At 35.4% G+C, this 17,472-nt stretch overlaps 1 protein-coding gene across 1 annotated transcript in view; it reads right to left on the reverse strand.

Moving 5' to 3' along the window:
- The window catches only part of RABL3 (RAB, member of RAS oncogene family like 3), a 46,295-nt gene that overhangs the window by 1,579 nt on the left and 27,244 nt on the right, over positions 1-17,472 (reverse strand). Inside the window, 5 exon segments of the mRNA NM_001076806.3 lie at positions 315-353; positions 3,577-3,648; positions 8,117-8,267; positions 10,633-10,747; positions 14,954-15,083. Of these exon segments, the coding sequence (NP_001070274.2) occupies positions 315-353; positions 3,577-3,648; positions 8,117-8,267; positions 10,633-10,747; positions 14,954-15,083 (507 nt within the window).

Genomic DNA, 17,472 nt, shown 5'->3' on the forward strand with positions numbered 1-17,472 from the left:
ATTATCTGCATTGTGATAGACTATGGATATGTACCTTTGCAGTCCCAAGCAAATTGTTTCCTATTATTTTATAATGTAACTTTATCTCTGGATTTTTCTTGTTTCTAAGACCCTTATTTTCCGTTGATCTGAGTTTTTCTTCTGTATTTAAGAAGACAGAAGAAAGTCATTTGGTTGGGCCTGCAAAGTACTCCCCCGTCACCCCAACTTCTTAAAAAAAAAACCTCAAAAAGGAATTTGGAAGTTAATTTCAGATCAATCAAACCTTTCCACAAATTAAAGAAATCATTTTATCAAAAAAGATAGATACAGACCTGATTACCATCTCTTAAAAAGTATCTCTTCTCTATGACCTGTTAGAAACAAAGATATTAAGGGCTTAGCATGTATACCTTGAAAAAGCAGTAAGTGCACTGACCACTGATGGCACTAAAAGGTGTACACCCAAGAGTCGTTTCAGTAGCAACAGACATCTACTACACTGAGTTAAACCTGGTGCTGATGGGATCAGGACTGTGGAAGTATTTTTATAAAAGCCTGTCTCTAGTTCCAAAAAGCGTTAACGATAAGTCAAAAAATAAATGAACAAACAAAAATGACTAAATAACGAGAGAAAATGACCTTTGATCCCATGCAGTTCCCAGTGTAAATCTGGAAATTTGGCTGCAAATTTGGTTCAAAACTCTCTTGCAGTCAGCCCCAAAAGGTACCAGACCGAATCCATAAGATAATTCACTCTGCTGTATTGCAGAAACCAACACAAGAGTCTAAAAGCAATATCCTCCAATTAAAAAAAAAAAAAAAAGCAAAGCACTTTTGCTACTGCAATAGCACAACTATTCTTTAAAGAGGTCTCTGTCTGTATAACATAGTCAACTGCCATATCCCTCCAGTAACCACAGTTGTAAATTCTGTAGGTCCTTAATGGTGACAGATGACACAATATCAAAATCGGTCAATTAACTTCTTATAGACTTAATTTGCACCCTTAATTCAGCAGTTTCAGAACTGTTTTTATTTGGTCAGTGGGAGAAATAAGGCAAAATCCATCACTATTACTGAAAAGAAGTCTTCAAAACATACACCTTAATATAATGAATTTAAGAGTACCACATGTCTACATGATGAACACTTGAGAAACTGCAATGTCAACAGAGGCAGTATTATTTTCTTTACACAGAGCTGTTGTGATTAAGAAAAGTTCAGCAGATTAGAATACAGATTATTTGGAGATTAAGAGATTAGAGTCTAGAATTATGAAGCTAGGAATTTCTTCTGAATAAAGCAGAGTATCTTCTTCCAGGCCTGTACCAGCTTGTTCCCACTGGCCTGACAGTCATCTCACCTGGATTCTTTTTATCTTCAAGACTATGGCTCAGTTACTTTTAGCCACAAGAGACTCAGGGTAAGGTTGCATTCACTGGCCTCAAAGGCAGAAAAGCTGGTTCGTGATTAGTATACATCTAAAATACTTGACCCCACAAAAACTATGACAGAACTGATTCTCTTTCTTGTCTCCAGGGTAGGACAGGAAACTTCTATTACTGTAGAGTGGAGAGGAGTTACTATTAGTGAAGGGAGTGTGGAAGAGGATTAGATACCCTCTTGGAAAAGAAATCCTGTGAATTCTGGAAGATAAGATGCAGGTCCCTTGCTTTCAGGCAACCACTGCAATCTGGAGGTCTGGCCAACCTCTTTAATCCACCTACCTTTTGTTGTGATTTAAGAAACCAAAAGAGGAGTTACTTTTCCCTTTTGCTCATAATTCCCTGCCTTCAACTTGTGTTATTATTCTCCTATCAAATCTTGCTCTCCTCTTAAAACCAACCAAATTCCCTCTAATATCTTTCTTTTAAGTAAAGCTTTGCCTGACAACTTGAATCACACTGGCCTATAATCCATTGTTTCTCTGGGATATAACTTATCACATTTTATTTTTTTAATTTTAAAATTAATAAATGATTTAAGTGACTTCCCTGGAGGCTCAGAGGTTAAGACTCTGTGCTTCCACTGCAGGGGGCATGGGTTCGATCCCTGGTGGGGGAACTAAGATCCCACATTCCATGAGGTATGGCCAGAAAGTAGGAAAAAAATTTTTTTAAGTAAAAAATAAAATTATTAAATTATTTAAATTTAAGACAATATATTGTGGGATCTTTCCATGTCAGATACAGATCTATTAATATAAGATGTTGTTCCTAGGGGACACAGATGGTATATGTTGGTCACTCAGTTGTGTCTGACTCTTGATTCCATGGACTCTAGCCTACCAGGCTCCTTTGTCCACAGAATTCTCTAGGCAAGAATACTGGAGCGGGTAGCCATTCCCTTCTCCAGGGGTTCTTCCCAACCCAGGGATTGGGCCTGGGTCTCCCGCATTGGCAGGTGGATTCTTTACTGTCTGAGTCACCAAGGTGGTCATGGATCTAAACCAAACAGGAGCTCATATGTTTTAACTGTGAAAGCAATGTGGAAAGAAAATTTGGTTCCTTGCAGTGCTTCCTACCATTTTTTCTCAGTCACGGCACATTTAGAGAATACTAATATTTGTGTGTGACATGGGGTAAATGGTAGAGCCAGCCCAGGGGCCTTGGCTGCTCTGAGAACTGAGGGGATCACCATCTCAGTACACCTGTACCTTTTCTGCCACACACCAGTTGGGAGTTTATGCAATGAAGCAAAAATTTCCCAGTGGTCTAATTTTAAACAGGGACGGGCTGTGGGGCCTATCTTATGTTGACCTATTAGACAAAAGAGCCAAATATTTAGATCTCTAAATAGCTAAAAGAAAAATGACTCATAAGACAGAACTATGAGGAGGGAAATTTTTTTCTTGGGAGATTTACTTATAAAAGGAAATATAATACAGAAATTAATCTTTATTCAATAATAATACAGGAATACATCCTATTTCACTTTACTGCACAATGTCAACATTGGGTGAACAATTTAACTTGGTCAATATTATACACAATGCAGACATATGGCCTTGTAAAGGAAAGACAAACAGTCCTCTAATTTTACCAGTATGCTGAATCATTCTACATTTTCGTTCCAGTTCAGGACAATAAGATGATGCTGGTAAGAGTCAATAACTGGAATGCAAAGGTTTCTGATAGGGAAAAGTAGGGAATCAAGAAGATGACAGAGCCTTAAAAGTAATAGTAACATTTATGTGGGAGAATATTAGTAGCTGGGTGAGCAAAATGACTCAGGACTTTAAGCAGAATCTCCTCAGTTTAGTGCATTTTATGGGGGCTTGAGGGTAGTGCATGAGTACAAAAAGAGCTAGGAAATATGGAAACATAAATTGTTTTAAGGAGGGAATTAGGTATCTTAAAAAAAAACTATTTGAATCTCGTAGGTTTCATCCTTCACTTAGAGAACACTGGTGATAGGATAAACACGTCAGCAGGTCTTGAGCAATTATACAAACAGATAAGAGAGATCAAAACAAGTATTATTCAAGCTGTGAAGTTCAGGATGAAGGAATAAAAAGACAAAGCATTCTGCAAAGAATTTAAACTCTCATGGTACATAAATTAAGTTTAAAAATAACTTAATTGAAGCCATTACCTTATCAAAAAACCTACTGAGCTTGACAGCATTGGAAGAACCTGCAGCTAAATACCGTGGATTTGTGCAATCCTAGGAGATAAAACGTAAGATCCACAATTAAACGTTAGGAAACATAAGCTTTTTGTTAGTCATTACTATTCCTCTTGCACATTTCTGTAATAAAATATTAGCCATCATACTCTCAAGTAATTTTTCAAATTATGATACACAGAGCAAAAAGGAAAGTGCTAAAGGAAGATAAGGCCACTTACTCTTTGTTATTTAGGCAATTTTAGAGGACACTGAACCAATGTATTCATCATCAAATAACTTCATAAAGGAAGACAGGATTGGTAATGTCTTACTAACAACAAAACCAAGATACTACTTACGTGACTTACCTATATTTACCTTGAAAAGCAGAAACAGAGCTATCAAAAATAAATAACACTTCACTATTTAATACAAGTTATTTACCAGTACTCAACTAACTTAAGTACTGTGAAGATCTTAGGAAAAGTAGGAAGCATGAAAATTAGGAGTAAAGGAGTAACAGTTGCGAGGGGTTTCTCACTCACTCAGTGCAAGGCACTACATCCTTGGTGGGCCATAAAGATAATCATAAACAATAGATATACTTGTGATAATAATAAACAACAGATAATAAGTTTATTTTAAAATATCATTATTATTTTTAATAGTAATTAAATAAGAAACAACAGATATTACTAGAATAAAAAGAGGAGAAAATGGGGCTCTGAAAAGATAAAATAATCTGAAATAGTATAATGATAGTACATTGCAATGATTAGTAAAGACCTTAAATGGTTCACTATCCTTTTTCTGGAAATCCAATGTTGAATTGCTTTCACTTGTCAGTACTGACTTGCCACCTCAATAGACTGACTACTTCGATTTTTACCTCAAATGCCACTTAAGACCCAACCATGGGGATATGATACAGGCTTCTTTGCAAGGACAGTATTTAATTTTTCGGTTATAAATCATCTGTGTTCCTTGGGACCTAATTATTGTTGGATTTATTCTGACTGTAATTTATTCTGATAAATAACCACATGATTCCTTTCCAATATATTTTATAACAATCATCTATTTTACCAATATACAACATTTAAAGGCTCACATTTTAAATTTTGGCTAGAAGCTAAAATACATTTTCCAAAACCACAAAAGAAAAAAGAGACTACAATAACTTTTCAAAGATTGTAGAGTAAAAGAAAAATCAGAAGTCTTGGAAGCTAGCAGGCTCTGAACCTGAGTATCTATCTCAATATCTCTAGATTGTGTGACATTGGTTAGGTTACAAAACCTTTAAAGTTAAGCTTACCAATCTGTGAAATGGGGATAGCAATACTCATCTTGTAGGATTTTTGTGAAAATTAAAGGAGATAATGCATGTCCAGGACTTCCCTGGTGGCTCAGATGGTAAAGCGTCTGCCTACAATGCGAGAGACCCAGGTTTGACCCCTGGGTTAGGAAGATCCTCTGGAGAAGGAAATGGCAACCCACTCCACTACTCTTGCCTGGAAAATCCCATGGACGGAGGAGCGTGGTAGGCTATAGTCTATGGGGTCGCAAAGAGTTGGACACGACTGAGCAACTTCACTTTCTTTCACTTTCTTATTGCATGTCCAGCACATAGCAGGTACTGAAATATTAGTTTCCTTCTTTCTTCATCCCAAGAAAATGCCATCAGATTGAATTTTTAGACACAAAAGCACTTAACATAATAAAAGGTAATTCTATATACGGATTAAATAGACTGAAATATTGTGTAATCCGTTGTATTTGAAATAATGTTTGAACATTTATATAGTAGCTGGGGCATATAAAAGACAAACCTTAAGTAGATATGTTTTACAAAATGGATATTGATTACATAATCATCAGACTGTTAAGACTTCAGAGATGATACCACATAGAGCTAAAGTACTAAATACAAAAACTAAATCAAATATCAAGCAAAAAACAAAACCCCTCCAAAACTTAATTCAACAATTTCAAGGTGACCAGATTAGAGAAATCCTATAATTTTAGGATGAGAATTTTAGATCTCAAAGAACTATAAACTATCTGCTACTGATCATGACTGAGGTCAAAGCCTGAAAACTAATAGCTCTAAATCCTTCCCTAAGCTTGAGAAAGAAATCTTAACTAGGGAAGATGCTTCAGAATGATCACTTTGAAGTAAACACGGAACAGAGAAAAATTTGTGCTAGACATGATAAGCCTGGTGGTGATTTAGTTGCTAAGTCGTGTCCAACTCTTGCAACCATGGACTGTATCCTGCCAGGCTCCTCTGTCCATGGGATTCTCTAGGCAAGAATACTGGAGTGGGTTGCCATTTCCTTCTCTAGGGGATCTTCCCAACCCAGGAATCAAACCTCGGTCTCCTGCATTGCAGGCAGATTCTTTTCCGACTGAGCTATGAGGGAAGCCCACAACAAGCCTGCTGCTGCTGCTGCTGCTGCTGCTAAGTTGCTTCAGTCGTGTCCAACTCTGTGTGACCCCATAGACGGCAGCCCACCAGGCTCCCCCATCCCTGGGATTCTCTGAAGCCTAGCAGGATTTAAAACAATAAGTAATCGCCTGCCTGCTTATAATTTAAACAATTTGCCTTTTCTCCCCCAAACACAAGATAGCTTTGATTCTATCTTTGAGGTATACAATTATGTTAATTCTTACTGTTTAATAATGTTAAGTAAATTCATATAGGAACCAAAGATGTTAGCATTAATACTGTTAAATCAGTTTTTACTTGAGACTTTATATATACTTGCTGAGTCTTTTTGACTACTATCTCTTTTTGAAAAGCTTATCTAATTTTCCTCCTCATTTTTTTCTTCTCTGCATCCTCAAGACCCTCTTGTTTCTTCTGCGCTCTTGAAAGTGTACACTGATCGAAGGCTTTAAGTACATTGTATGTGAACACTGTGGAGGCCACGTGTGCCGAAGTACCACTGTTTGAGTACCTTTACATCTTGTTAACAATTAAAGATGGCCCTGCCTTTGCACGTACAATAGGAAAAGCACATAGCTAGGTGATTGTCATAGAAACTCACAGGTACAGAAACAGACACATTCTAAAATACATTAAAAGTAATTGTTGGAACAAATTAAGCATATTCAATGGCAAATTTCTCTTTGGAAACCATATTCAAAAAAAGTAACCTCAGTGCTTCTTCAAGAAGGACATTATATATTCTATGTAATAGGAATTCTCTGGACTATGATGGTCCAGTCCTCACTACCTGGGACATAATGCTGGCAGCTGAGGAAAAAAAGGGACCTCCACTGCAAAGCAGATTATAAAAAAACAACAACAGCGGAATGTCAGGCAGAAGCTACTCACTTATGGGGGTAGAGGTGGGGTTGAACCTAGCAGCATTCACCAATGTTGAATCACAGAAAAGGGCTCAGAATAACCTGAGTCGTTTGTTAAAATTACAGAATCCAGGTCCTTCTGTCACACGTTATGAATAAAAAGCTCCAGTTGTAGGGCACTTTTTCAAAAATATTTTCAAATACTGTTGGTAATATGAATATGAAATTAGGTTTGGGTACTTGGTGATCTAGATGATTTCTAACAATTCTTTCAGATCCAAGATTCTAAATGTTAGTTGAAGGATAATTAAGTGGAAAATAGGTTTAATTGTAGAGCACAGGCTCTGGAGTTAGAGCACCTGGTTCCACCTGGGTAACCTTGGTTTAGCTACTCCTCTCTGCTTCTAGTCTTCATTTTAAAAATGGAGGTATTTATAGTACCTATCTTCTAGGATTGATGTGACGACGATGCATGTGAGACAATGTACATAAAGTACTAAAACAGTGTGCTTGGCACTAATAAGTGCTTAATAAACGTGAGCCCTTAGTTGTATAAAACCAGCACCACCATGGCTGAAATACCAGTACACTGATATGTTGTAGAAATCCTACTTGTGAACAATGACATATAAACCATGACTGAAACTGCTGGCCAGGATCATTCCCTCAGCAACACTAACTGGCTTATATGAGAACTTTCCTAGCCTTTTTAAAGTCTAGTTTTAATTGAGCTAAATATCTCAAGAAGGGGCTCAATGGTATATATATAAATATACATAAACTAATGGTTATGAAGCACTCCTAGTTTACAGTTTGCAATTTTCTCATTTATATGTCTGTTTCCCTTTAAGGTAAACTCTCTAGTTTAAGAAGCTAAGAGGCTTTTCTAAAGCAAGAATAAACAACGCACAGTATCAGTGACCACGCTTTGTCTTCTTAATTATTTTGATTTTGGTGTGATTTTTTAAGATATTTTCAAGAAAAAGCCTGTGACTTACATTAGAACAAAGTCTGAACATTGCAACAGATCAGCACACAAGGAGGCTGTGCCCATCTCATAATCTGTATGGCTCCAGTCTTCACTACTGTTTGGACTAAAACCCAAACGCCTGATTCAAATATAAAGCTTCTTCTCTGAGTATGTAATTTGTGAAATCTTTGATTTTGCCTTTTCCTGATAATAAAACAAGCATGCATTAGTGAAAATACACACCAAATTGATCTCTTCTGCATTGAAATCCTCAGCCAGGAAAGCAGTCCTAGTTAAAACTTCATGACGCTTGTTTTCATGAATCTGATCCAGTTTAGTCCCTATGACCAACAGTGGGATTTGGTTATCAGCAAACTGTTCCCGGTCATAATCCCTGTGATAAATAATAATGAAGAGGTGAACAGAATTTATATTTTCTGATGTAGATGTGTAATATTTAAATGTAACTAGCTTATACTATTTTACATATACTTCACTAACTCTTGCTCACCCATCACCTGAAAACCTACTTTTCTCCCAATTTCTTACACATGACTCTTCATTTTTCAATCAGTCTTCACCATCCTTCAAGTTCCAACTATTAATTCAACTACTCAAAATTTGTCCCTGGGTCTTTAAGGACTACTTGAATAAACTGAGAGCCCACCAGGTATATGAAAATAGGTTGACTGACTTCTAAAAAGTCTTCTCTGTCTTCTAAGGCTAATAGCTGAGGAATTTTTCTGAGGAGATATACAGAGTGGATTCAAGCCTCAGTGGACAGAAAATCCAGGAACCTAGCACACAGTCAAGCCTTTTGGCAGAGGGGAATGCCAAGCTTCTGGGTACCTTCTGGAGTACACATAAGCTTTACATCCACCATACTTATTTCTGTCTGTGAATAGCAAAGAAAAATAGATCATATCAGGAAAATAAGAAATAGGAATGCTGAGGCCAGAATAAATCAACCATAGCTGATGCTATCCTGGGGAAAGATGGATTCAACCAATGGAAAGGGAAAGAAACAGGAAACAGCTTAAATGTGAAATGAATAGTAAAAGTAAAGAATTAAGCAACAAATAGTTGTCTGTCCTGACATGAGAGCCATGGAGTCACAGGACAGGCAGTAAGAATCACTTGGGGTCGGTGGCCTTGGGTCACTCTATTACTGAAAGGAACATAGAGCTCAATATTATTCAGTTAATATAAATTCTACTCACGTATGAAAAATAAAACAGATTTGGATTTCTGACATATTATAAGCTCAGTTTATAACAGTCAGCAAAATCTGGTTGCAACACCTTATGTTAGTAAATCAACATTGCATAACCCAACCAATACAAACCAGGTGAGCACAGCTTTTTCCTTCTTTTGGTATTACTTTTCTTTCTCTTTAAATAATCTAAATCTTGTGTGTATGTGTGTGCAAAATTACCAAATCATTTTGCCCTTCACGATAACCTTACAGAGCCTCAATTACTGTTCAGCCTTGGAGCACAATTGTTTTGAACTATTTTACCTCCCATTTCATAAAAATATTATCATTCTAATTACTGCATCAAAACCAATAACAGTTTGAGTTCAAGGCTTTTGTTTCTTCTTACCAACATCAATGCTGACTTAAGAGACATGGTCCAAAACTGAAAATTGCTTTATTAGAGAATAAAGTTCTTTAAAAAAAAAGTGCATGTTTATTTATTGGGTTGTACCAAGTCTTAGTTGCAGTGTGCGAATTCTTATTTGAGGCATGTGGGATCTAGTTCCCTGACCAGGGATTGAACCTTGGGTTCCCTGCATTGGGAGTGTGGTGTCTTAGCTACTAGACTGACAGGGAAGTCCCAAGAATAAAGCTTTGAAAGTGTCTTCCTTTAGGACTTTTCTGCCCCATACTCTAACTTTGGCTTACATACAAATTTTTGTATGTATTTTAACAAACATCATCTTTGACACATATATTTCTGTCACTTGCAGTCTTTCATAATCCCTTGCAAGTTAACACACATATGTTTATTGTATATATGTAACATAACATATATGTTACATGAAATATATATATAAATATATACACACACAATCTGTTCTCTCATTTCTTTTTTTAGCTTTCCTTTTCGCTCATTTTCTTTCATTAAATCTTATATCCAATTTGAAATTTGGTAATGAAATCCTTTTTTTCTTTTTAAATCATTAGGTAAAAAACAAATCAGGAATTTTATCATGAATGGATAAGGCTGATAACACCTTAACATCAAAAGAGACAGATAACCAGGTTTTCGTATTATACGTACAATACCACTTTGGTAAAAACAAAAAACCTTGCATCTTTCAGACTACTGTATTTATCTACCATTTTGGAGAAGATAAGAATTCAGAAAAACAAATAATTTGGAACGAGACACTCAGATACAAAAGTCATCCTCAACTAAACCCTCACAACGTTATAACTAATTCAAAGTGAATCACAGATCTAGAAGGAAACCAAAAACTATAAAACTTCTAAAAGAAACACAGATTAGGCAAACAGTTGTTATACATGATTCTCAAAACACAATACATAAAGGAAAAAAAACAGAGAAACCAGACTTCATCAAAATGAAAAATTACTGTTTTGTGACAGATACTGCTAAGAGAATGAAAAGACAAACTACAGACTGGGAGAAAATATTTGCAAATCAAACATCTTACAAAACGGTTATTTTGGAAGGTACATTCTTGTGACTGCTATAGCATTTCAAACCAATTGTGAAGTAATTTGGACTTACCCATTTGTTACCAAGACTCCAGTTGGCACCAAATCCCTATTTAGAGCTTCCAATGACCAACGGTACAAGTTTTGGGATGACTTCTTATTTGTTAAGTCATGCACTAAAATAATGCCTAAAATAATCAGAGAAAATAGTGTCAATATTTTAACATTTCCTCTTCATTTTGCAAGTGACAAAGCATTAGATTCCTTAATGAATGCATTCTGGTATGACTAACAAACTCAGACATGATTATTTAAAAATTTCCTCTGTAAGTTCTTGCAAATAATTAACTAAATTTTTTTCTTTGTCAGTTATATAACTAAAAAAAAATTCTACAAGGGCTGACAAAAATTTCATTAAGCTTTTAGAATGTCTTTTTTCCCTTCATTAAACACTTAATGAGTGCCTACTCTGCCTGGTCCTAATTATACAACTACTTCATCAATGAAAAGAATCAAAACTACTTTAAGTATATAGGAAATTATATTCATTCAAAAAGATTATTTTTCTACACTATGCATCTGTCATAGACATCATACATACACCTATTATTTACACTTATTAAAATATTTAATAATAAAAATTTATTTAAACGGTATTGATTTAATTTGATACAAATTCCTATTCTTTAGCTGACAAGATGTTTTCTTGTAGGTTACCTGGACCTAATCAACTTAAAAGTCTAATCATTTAGTTCTTTGAATTAATGCCTAGCTATGTAAGCTTGCTCAATCTGTAAGAGATTTCGTTAAAACACAGCAAAAGAAATATGCCATAAGGAGATAGGAAAAGACAGTTAAGAAGTATGAATAGTAGAAAATAGATGGACTTTCTAGAGATTGAGCAAAACTGTAAAATATAATGAGGTTGAGAAGTACAATTAAATAGAATCAGCTAAGATCCTAGACAGAAAGGCAAAGCAGGTAATTATGATACAATATATACAATAGAGGAAATGTTTTAATGCCTAGAGAAATTTAGAGTATCATTTTGTGGTCAAGAGACTATATGTTTTTAAACAAACCCCAACTCTTTCCTATATTACCCAGATTCTACTGTGAAGAAAGAATGTGAAACTGACGATTCTCCCATCTTCAAGATGTAAGATATATAGATATGAAAAAAGAAGGGCATGAGAGTTAGAATGATTTGGCTCCTCTAGGTTTTATAGACACTACAACTAAGGTGCTTGTGCAAGTGATAGCTGACTAGTTCCAGGTGGCTCAAGTTAAATCTGCATTTCTCCTGGCATCTAGAACAAACAGAGATCTGACACTGGCTCCCCGGTCCAACTGCATTCACTCTACCTTCTCAATGAGGGGCTTCAATACGCATTAAGGAAACAAGGGTAGACTGAAAAAGGAATAAAGAGCTACTATCAAAAATTATAGCTAATATTTATTCAGTATTTATGTACTACATATTGTGCTTTCCGTGTGTCATCTAATTTGATTTTCAGAACAGTTCTATGAAATAAGAATTATTATCTTTATTTTATACATGTGGAAACAGGCTCAGAGAGGTTGGTAAGTGGGGCAGCCAGGATTTGAAATCAAGTAATCTGACAGTAAAAGACTGGAGGAAAGCAGAATAAAGTCACTTTAGGGCAAAGGAATGGCAGATACTTTCTCCTCTCCTTATTTCCTAGGTATAAATACAAACATATGAGTGGGTTTGGCTGAGACAGTGAAAAAATTACAAAGGCCTAAATGAGTTATTAGATGTTTTGAGGATCTCTATTTATGGCTTTTGAGTTTTTAAGAGCACTAAGCACCCTTTTCCTTATGTTCCTTCTTTCATCTGGGCTGAGAGTCCATGCTTTGTAGACTATGAACTAGAAGGGACACAGTGAGGCCCAAAGGAAAGAAGTCAGGGTGACAGCTGATCAGAATAGGTGCTAAATCTTTAAAAACTGAAAGCGAGAGACACTTTACAGGTCTCCTTTAGGGATTATCAGCCTCAGTCATCACAGTGGGAAGAGGCAGGATACTGAGGGAAGAAAGTTATTGCTAAGAACAGATTGTATATTTGAACGGAATGATCCTTATGCTCTGTTTCTTAGAAAACTAAGGATGGTAGATTGAGTAAAGAACCTTGAATGCCTCTAATAAGAGAAATGTTCCAGAGGCAGGCTCAAAGAACTCAGAAACTGATCTTTCTCTTTTTTTAAAAAATTAAAGTATCATTGATTTACAATACTGTGTTAGTTTCAAATGTACAGCAAAGTGATTCAGATATATTTATACACATATACATATATATATGAGATTCTTTTCCATTGTAGGGTTATTACAAGGTCTTGAATATAGTTTTCTGTGCTATACAGTAGGACCTTATTATCTATTTTATACATAGTATTTGTATCTGCTAATCCCAAACTCCTAATTTATCCCTCCCTACCTTTCTCTTTGGTAATCATAATTTTCTTTTCTGTGTCTGTGAATCCCTATTAAGATTGTTCTTAACAGGGGTTATTATTTTTTTATATTTTTTAATATAAATTTATTTATTTTAATTGAAGGCTAATTACTTTACAATATTGTATTGGTTTTGCCATACATCAACTTGACAGAAAAAACTGAAGTGTCCAAATCCTTCATAATAGAAACAAAGATTGCAGTTCTTGAGTATAGTTCATGGAAGAAGATGGAGGAAGATTGTGCTATTATATAAACTAATATTACCAATGATTACAATAAAAGTACTTTCTAGAATCACTTTCACTTTCTTTCACTTTCAATGGGTTAGCTCCAAAAGTAGCACTAAATTCTGAAAAAATAGGTATACATCAAGTAACAGGGATTATTTTTTAAGAAGCAGGACTGTATCTCAGTCTTACCTGTAAAACTAACACAGGGTGTATGAAATTACTTCAATAATATTCAAGGAAGACACAAATCACTAATGGATAGTAGGTATAAAAAAGATAACCAAATAAATATGGATGTAGATGGACTTCTTAAGTATTTACTAAGTTTACAACTCAGAATTCCATGAAGTTTCTAGGATTTGAACAGTCCTTAACTTTATTATTTATTTATAATTTTTATCCTAATTCTTTCTCAAAAAGATCAAACAGCAAAAGTGTCATTTATCCAAACTTCTCTTTGCCAAATCAGATTGATACCAATGTTGACAAGTCATTTGACCAACATAATAAATCAGGCCTCATTTCTTTCTCTCCTGCTCTTTAACATTAGTCACCTAACACTATACCAGTCTTAGCTGTTTTTTCACTTATATACATTATATTAATACATGATATTATCATGTACTTTATCATGTATTATGATATCATATATTAGTCACCATGTTTAACTATTTTGTTTCATTTATGAATATTTTGTTTCTTCAGTTAGATTGTGACACTTTCAGATAGAATTCTGAGTTAAATGCAAAACAGTTCTGATACAACTAACACAACTCATCCTGTATTCTATAGTATGTATCCAGTGACAAGAGCCTTCTCTACTTTTTATAGTATCTACAAAACCTTATGATATGGGAGATAAGATACTGAAAAAAGAATATAAGTAATGAAGATGGTACTGAATAATTACAATGCTTACCTATTATTGAATGAGATCTAAGTATAGTATAAATGAAGCCCAATTAATAACTAAGCATCTATCAGAAAGGAAGGGTAAGATGCTAAATCTGTTGGTATATCAATCAAAGAGAAGCTGAAATTATATTTCACAGTAAAAAAAAAAAAAGGTAAAAACTGAATTTAAAAAATATTAAAAAAAAAAAACAACTAGAGGTAAATCATAGGTGCCAACAGTTTAGTTCCTTGACACACAGTAGGCACTCTATGAACTGCAATCATGTCCTATTACACACTTCTATCTGGAAGTCTGCTCCAGGTGTTTGTACATAACTGGATGAAATTTCTGCACCCCTGAAAACATCCTTAGGTAGCTTTTATAATTACATAGGCCTCTCTCTAAGGAGCAGATGAAAGAAATCTCAGTATCTCTGTGACATCTGGCTTAGACCATGAGACTCCTAATGGTACACACTCAGTTGACTAAAGCAACAGCAAGCACTCCCAGGGGACAGTGTTTTGAAAGTTCTATGTTTTATGTCGAGTACCAAGAATACAATTTTATGTCTCAATATTTAGTTTATGACAATAATGTAAACAGAGGCACTTAGACAAAGCAAATATCTAATGTTCTGAAATACATAGTCAGAATCTAGAAAACATAAACTGGAATGTGTTATGCAGATTTAAGAGCTGTGACTATACTATATCTTTCTTAAACTGAGTCCAGCATTCCACATCAGATGATCTGAGACCACTAAAATATGGTAAAAATAAAAAAAGCTTTACCATTTACAGAGTTGTAGAATACTGCTCTTGTGCTTTTCACACTGCTGGCACTGCCCACAGAGCCTCCAACATCCCATAATTCTATATAGTAGGTCTTCTCTTCTGGAGTTCCTTCTTTGTAGTCATGAACCTAACAAATCAATCCATCAGAATAATTATTATAGCCACTAAGAAAACTGGTAAGCCTCCTCATTCCAGCTTAAAGCACTGGGCCTTTCCATATCAGCAGCTTACCCTCTGACTCTGATTACCACCTCCCGTCTTTTCAGCTTCTCTCTACTACTCCAACTCTAAAAATAATTTCTGACCCCAAAGGTTCCTAAGGTTCATTGTTCCTAACATCTTCCAAAGTTCTCCCTTCCACTTCCAAATCTTCACTTCCTTCCTAACAAAGCAAAAGTTCCACTATTTGTCATTTTTGTCACTCCTTCCCCACCCCCCAACATAGTATTCACCAAACATTTCAACCTTGATTATATCCACCTTTTCCTGTATTCCATGTCTGCAACTGAATATAATGTTCAGAAAAATATAAATTCAAGCTAACTGGATTCACTTCAAATTCCAGTCTACCTTTGAAGCTGTCCCTTAGTCAGTTCCATAGTCGATTTCTACTTTTCCTCTCCTAGATAGCTATTTCACACTTACTCCTCTTTTTCAAATTTCCAATAACTCTCTCCTATCCTCAAGCACAGCTAATAAGCTTGCTTCCCAAGACAGAAGCAAACAGAAAAGAATGTCTACAACCTGCTCTTCCCTTATCTATCTACTCTCTGCATCTGTACCCATATAATCTACTTTCCTTGCAGCTCTTATAGATAACTGTCTGTGTCCCTAAGGCCAAATCCCCTTCTTAAGCATGAAATCCCATTTCTTCTTTCTTATCAAAGAGGTAGCTCTATCAATTCTCTTTTTCATCATCAAATTTTTCCTCTCTGTTGGTTAATTCCCACCATCAAACACTGCCATAATTTTTCCCATCTTAAAACTTGACCTCATGTCTTCCCTTAGCTACCATACCACTTCTCTATTCCTTTTTATAACAACAGCCCTCCAAAGAGTTGTCTCTTCTCAACTGTCTCTGGTTCTTTTCTTTACATTCTCTTTTGAACCCATTCCTTGTCATACCTTTTGTCTCAATCACCCCACGGAAATATTCCTTATCAAGGTCACTAATAGTCTCCATATTGCTAAATCCAATGATCAATGAACAGTTTTCATCTTACTCTACTGTCTGATAAAACTAATCACTCCTCTTTTAGTACTTTTTTCACTTAACTTAGAGGATATCATACTGTTCTGCTTTTCTTTCCACCTCACCGTCTAATCCGTTTCTGTCTCTATTTGGGTTGTCCTCATCTCTCTACCTTCTAATTGTTAGAGTGTTCCAAGGTTTAGTTCTTGAGTCTCTATTAACACCTGCTTTTTTGACAATATCATCTAACCTTATGATTTAAAATGTCATAAATATGTCGATGAGCTTCCCTGGTGGCTCAAATGGTAAAGAATCTGTCTGCAATTTACATCCATGCTGGATCCATTCCACCTCAGACTTATCAGTCCATATCACCAGACTACAATTGGGATGTCTAAAAGGCACCTCAAATTTTACATATCTAAAAATAATATCTCAGTCTTCCTCCCAAACCCATTCTTCTCCCATTTTCTCTGCTTCAGTAAGAGGCAATTCTAGCCTTCTAGTTACTTGAAGGGCCAAAAACTTAAGATTGAATTCTTAACTTAAAACTTAACTCCTCTCACACTACATATCTGATTTGTCAGCAAATCCTGTTGCTTTTGTCTTAAAAATATACCCAAGACCCATTCATTTCTCACCATCTCTACTATTAATACCCTCAAAGCCTCTATCCATCTCTTTGCCTGTATTAAGGTAATCATCTAACTGCTTTCCCCACTAGAGCCTCAGTGACTCACTTTCCCACCACTCTCCATTTCTTCTGCATGTAGTGCTACGGTGATCATTTCAAAATGCAACTTAGATCATATTCCCCTTCAATTCAAAACTCTCCAATGACTTTTATTCAGAGTAAACTCTGAAATCTCTCGTGGTCTAGACTTTATAAGCATTTATTGCTTGTACCATATTATTACTCAGAAATGAAATCTGATATACTCCAACCTTATCTATTAGAATACAGACAAGAACTAGATTATAACATGATGGTTCAGGGGTGTACACCAGAGTCTTTCAAGAATTTGTCTGTTTTAGAAATATGCATGCCAACAAACGCAAAAAAAGAAACAAGTGGCACTGCATCAAGTAAAAGAGCTTCTATACAGCAAAGGAAACAAGCAACAAAGTGAAAAAGCATCCTATGGAATGGGATAAAATATTTGCAAATCATATATCTGATAAAGGGTTAATATCCAAAATATATAAAGAAATCATATAATTCAATAGCAAAAACACCCCCAAACAACCCAATTTAAAAACTGGGCAGAGTTTTTCAAAGAAGACAAATGGTCAACAAATACCTGAAAAGTTGCTCAATATCACT

The sequence above is a fragment of the Bos taurus genome, chromosome 1 (genome assembly GCF_002263795.3).
Source record: "Bos taurus isolate L1 Dominette 01449 registration number 42190680 breed Hereford chromosome 1, ARS-UCD2.0, whole genome shotgun sequence".
NCBI classification, from domain to species: domain Eukaryota; kingdom Metazoa; phylum Chordata; class Mammalia; order Artiodactyla; family Bovidae; genus Bos; species Bos taurus.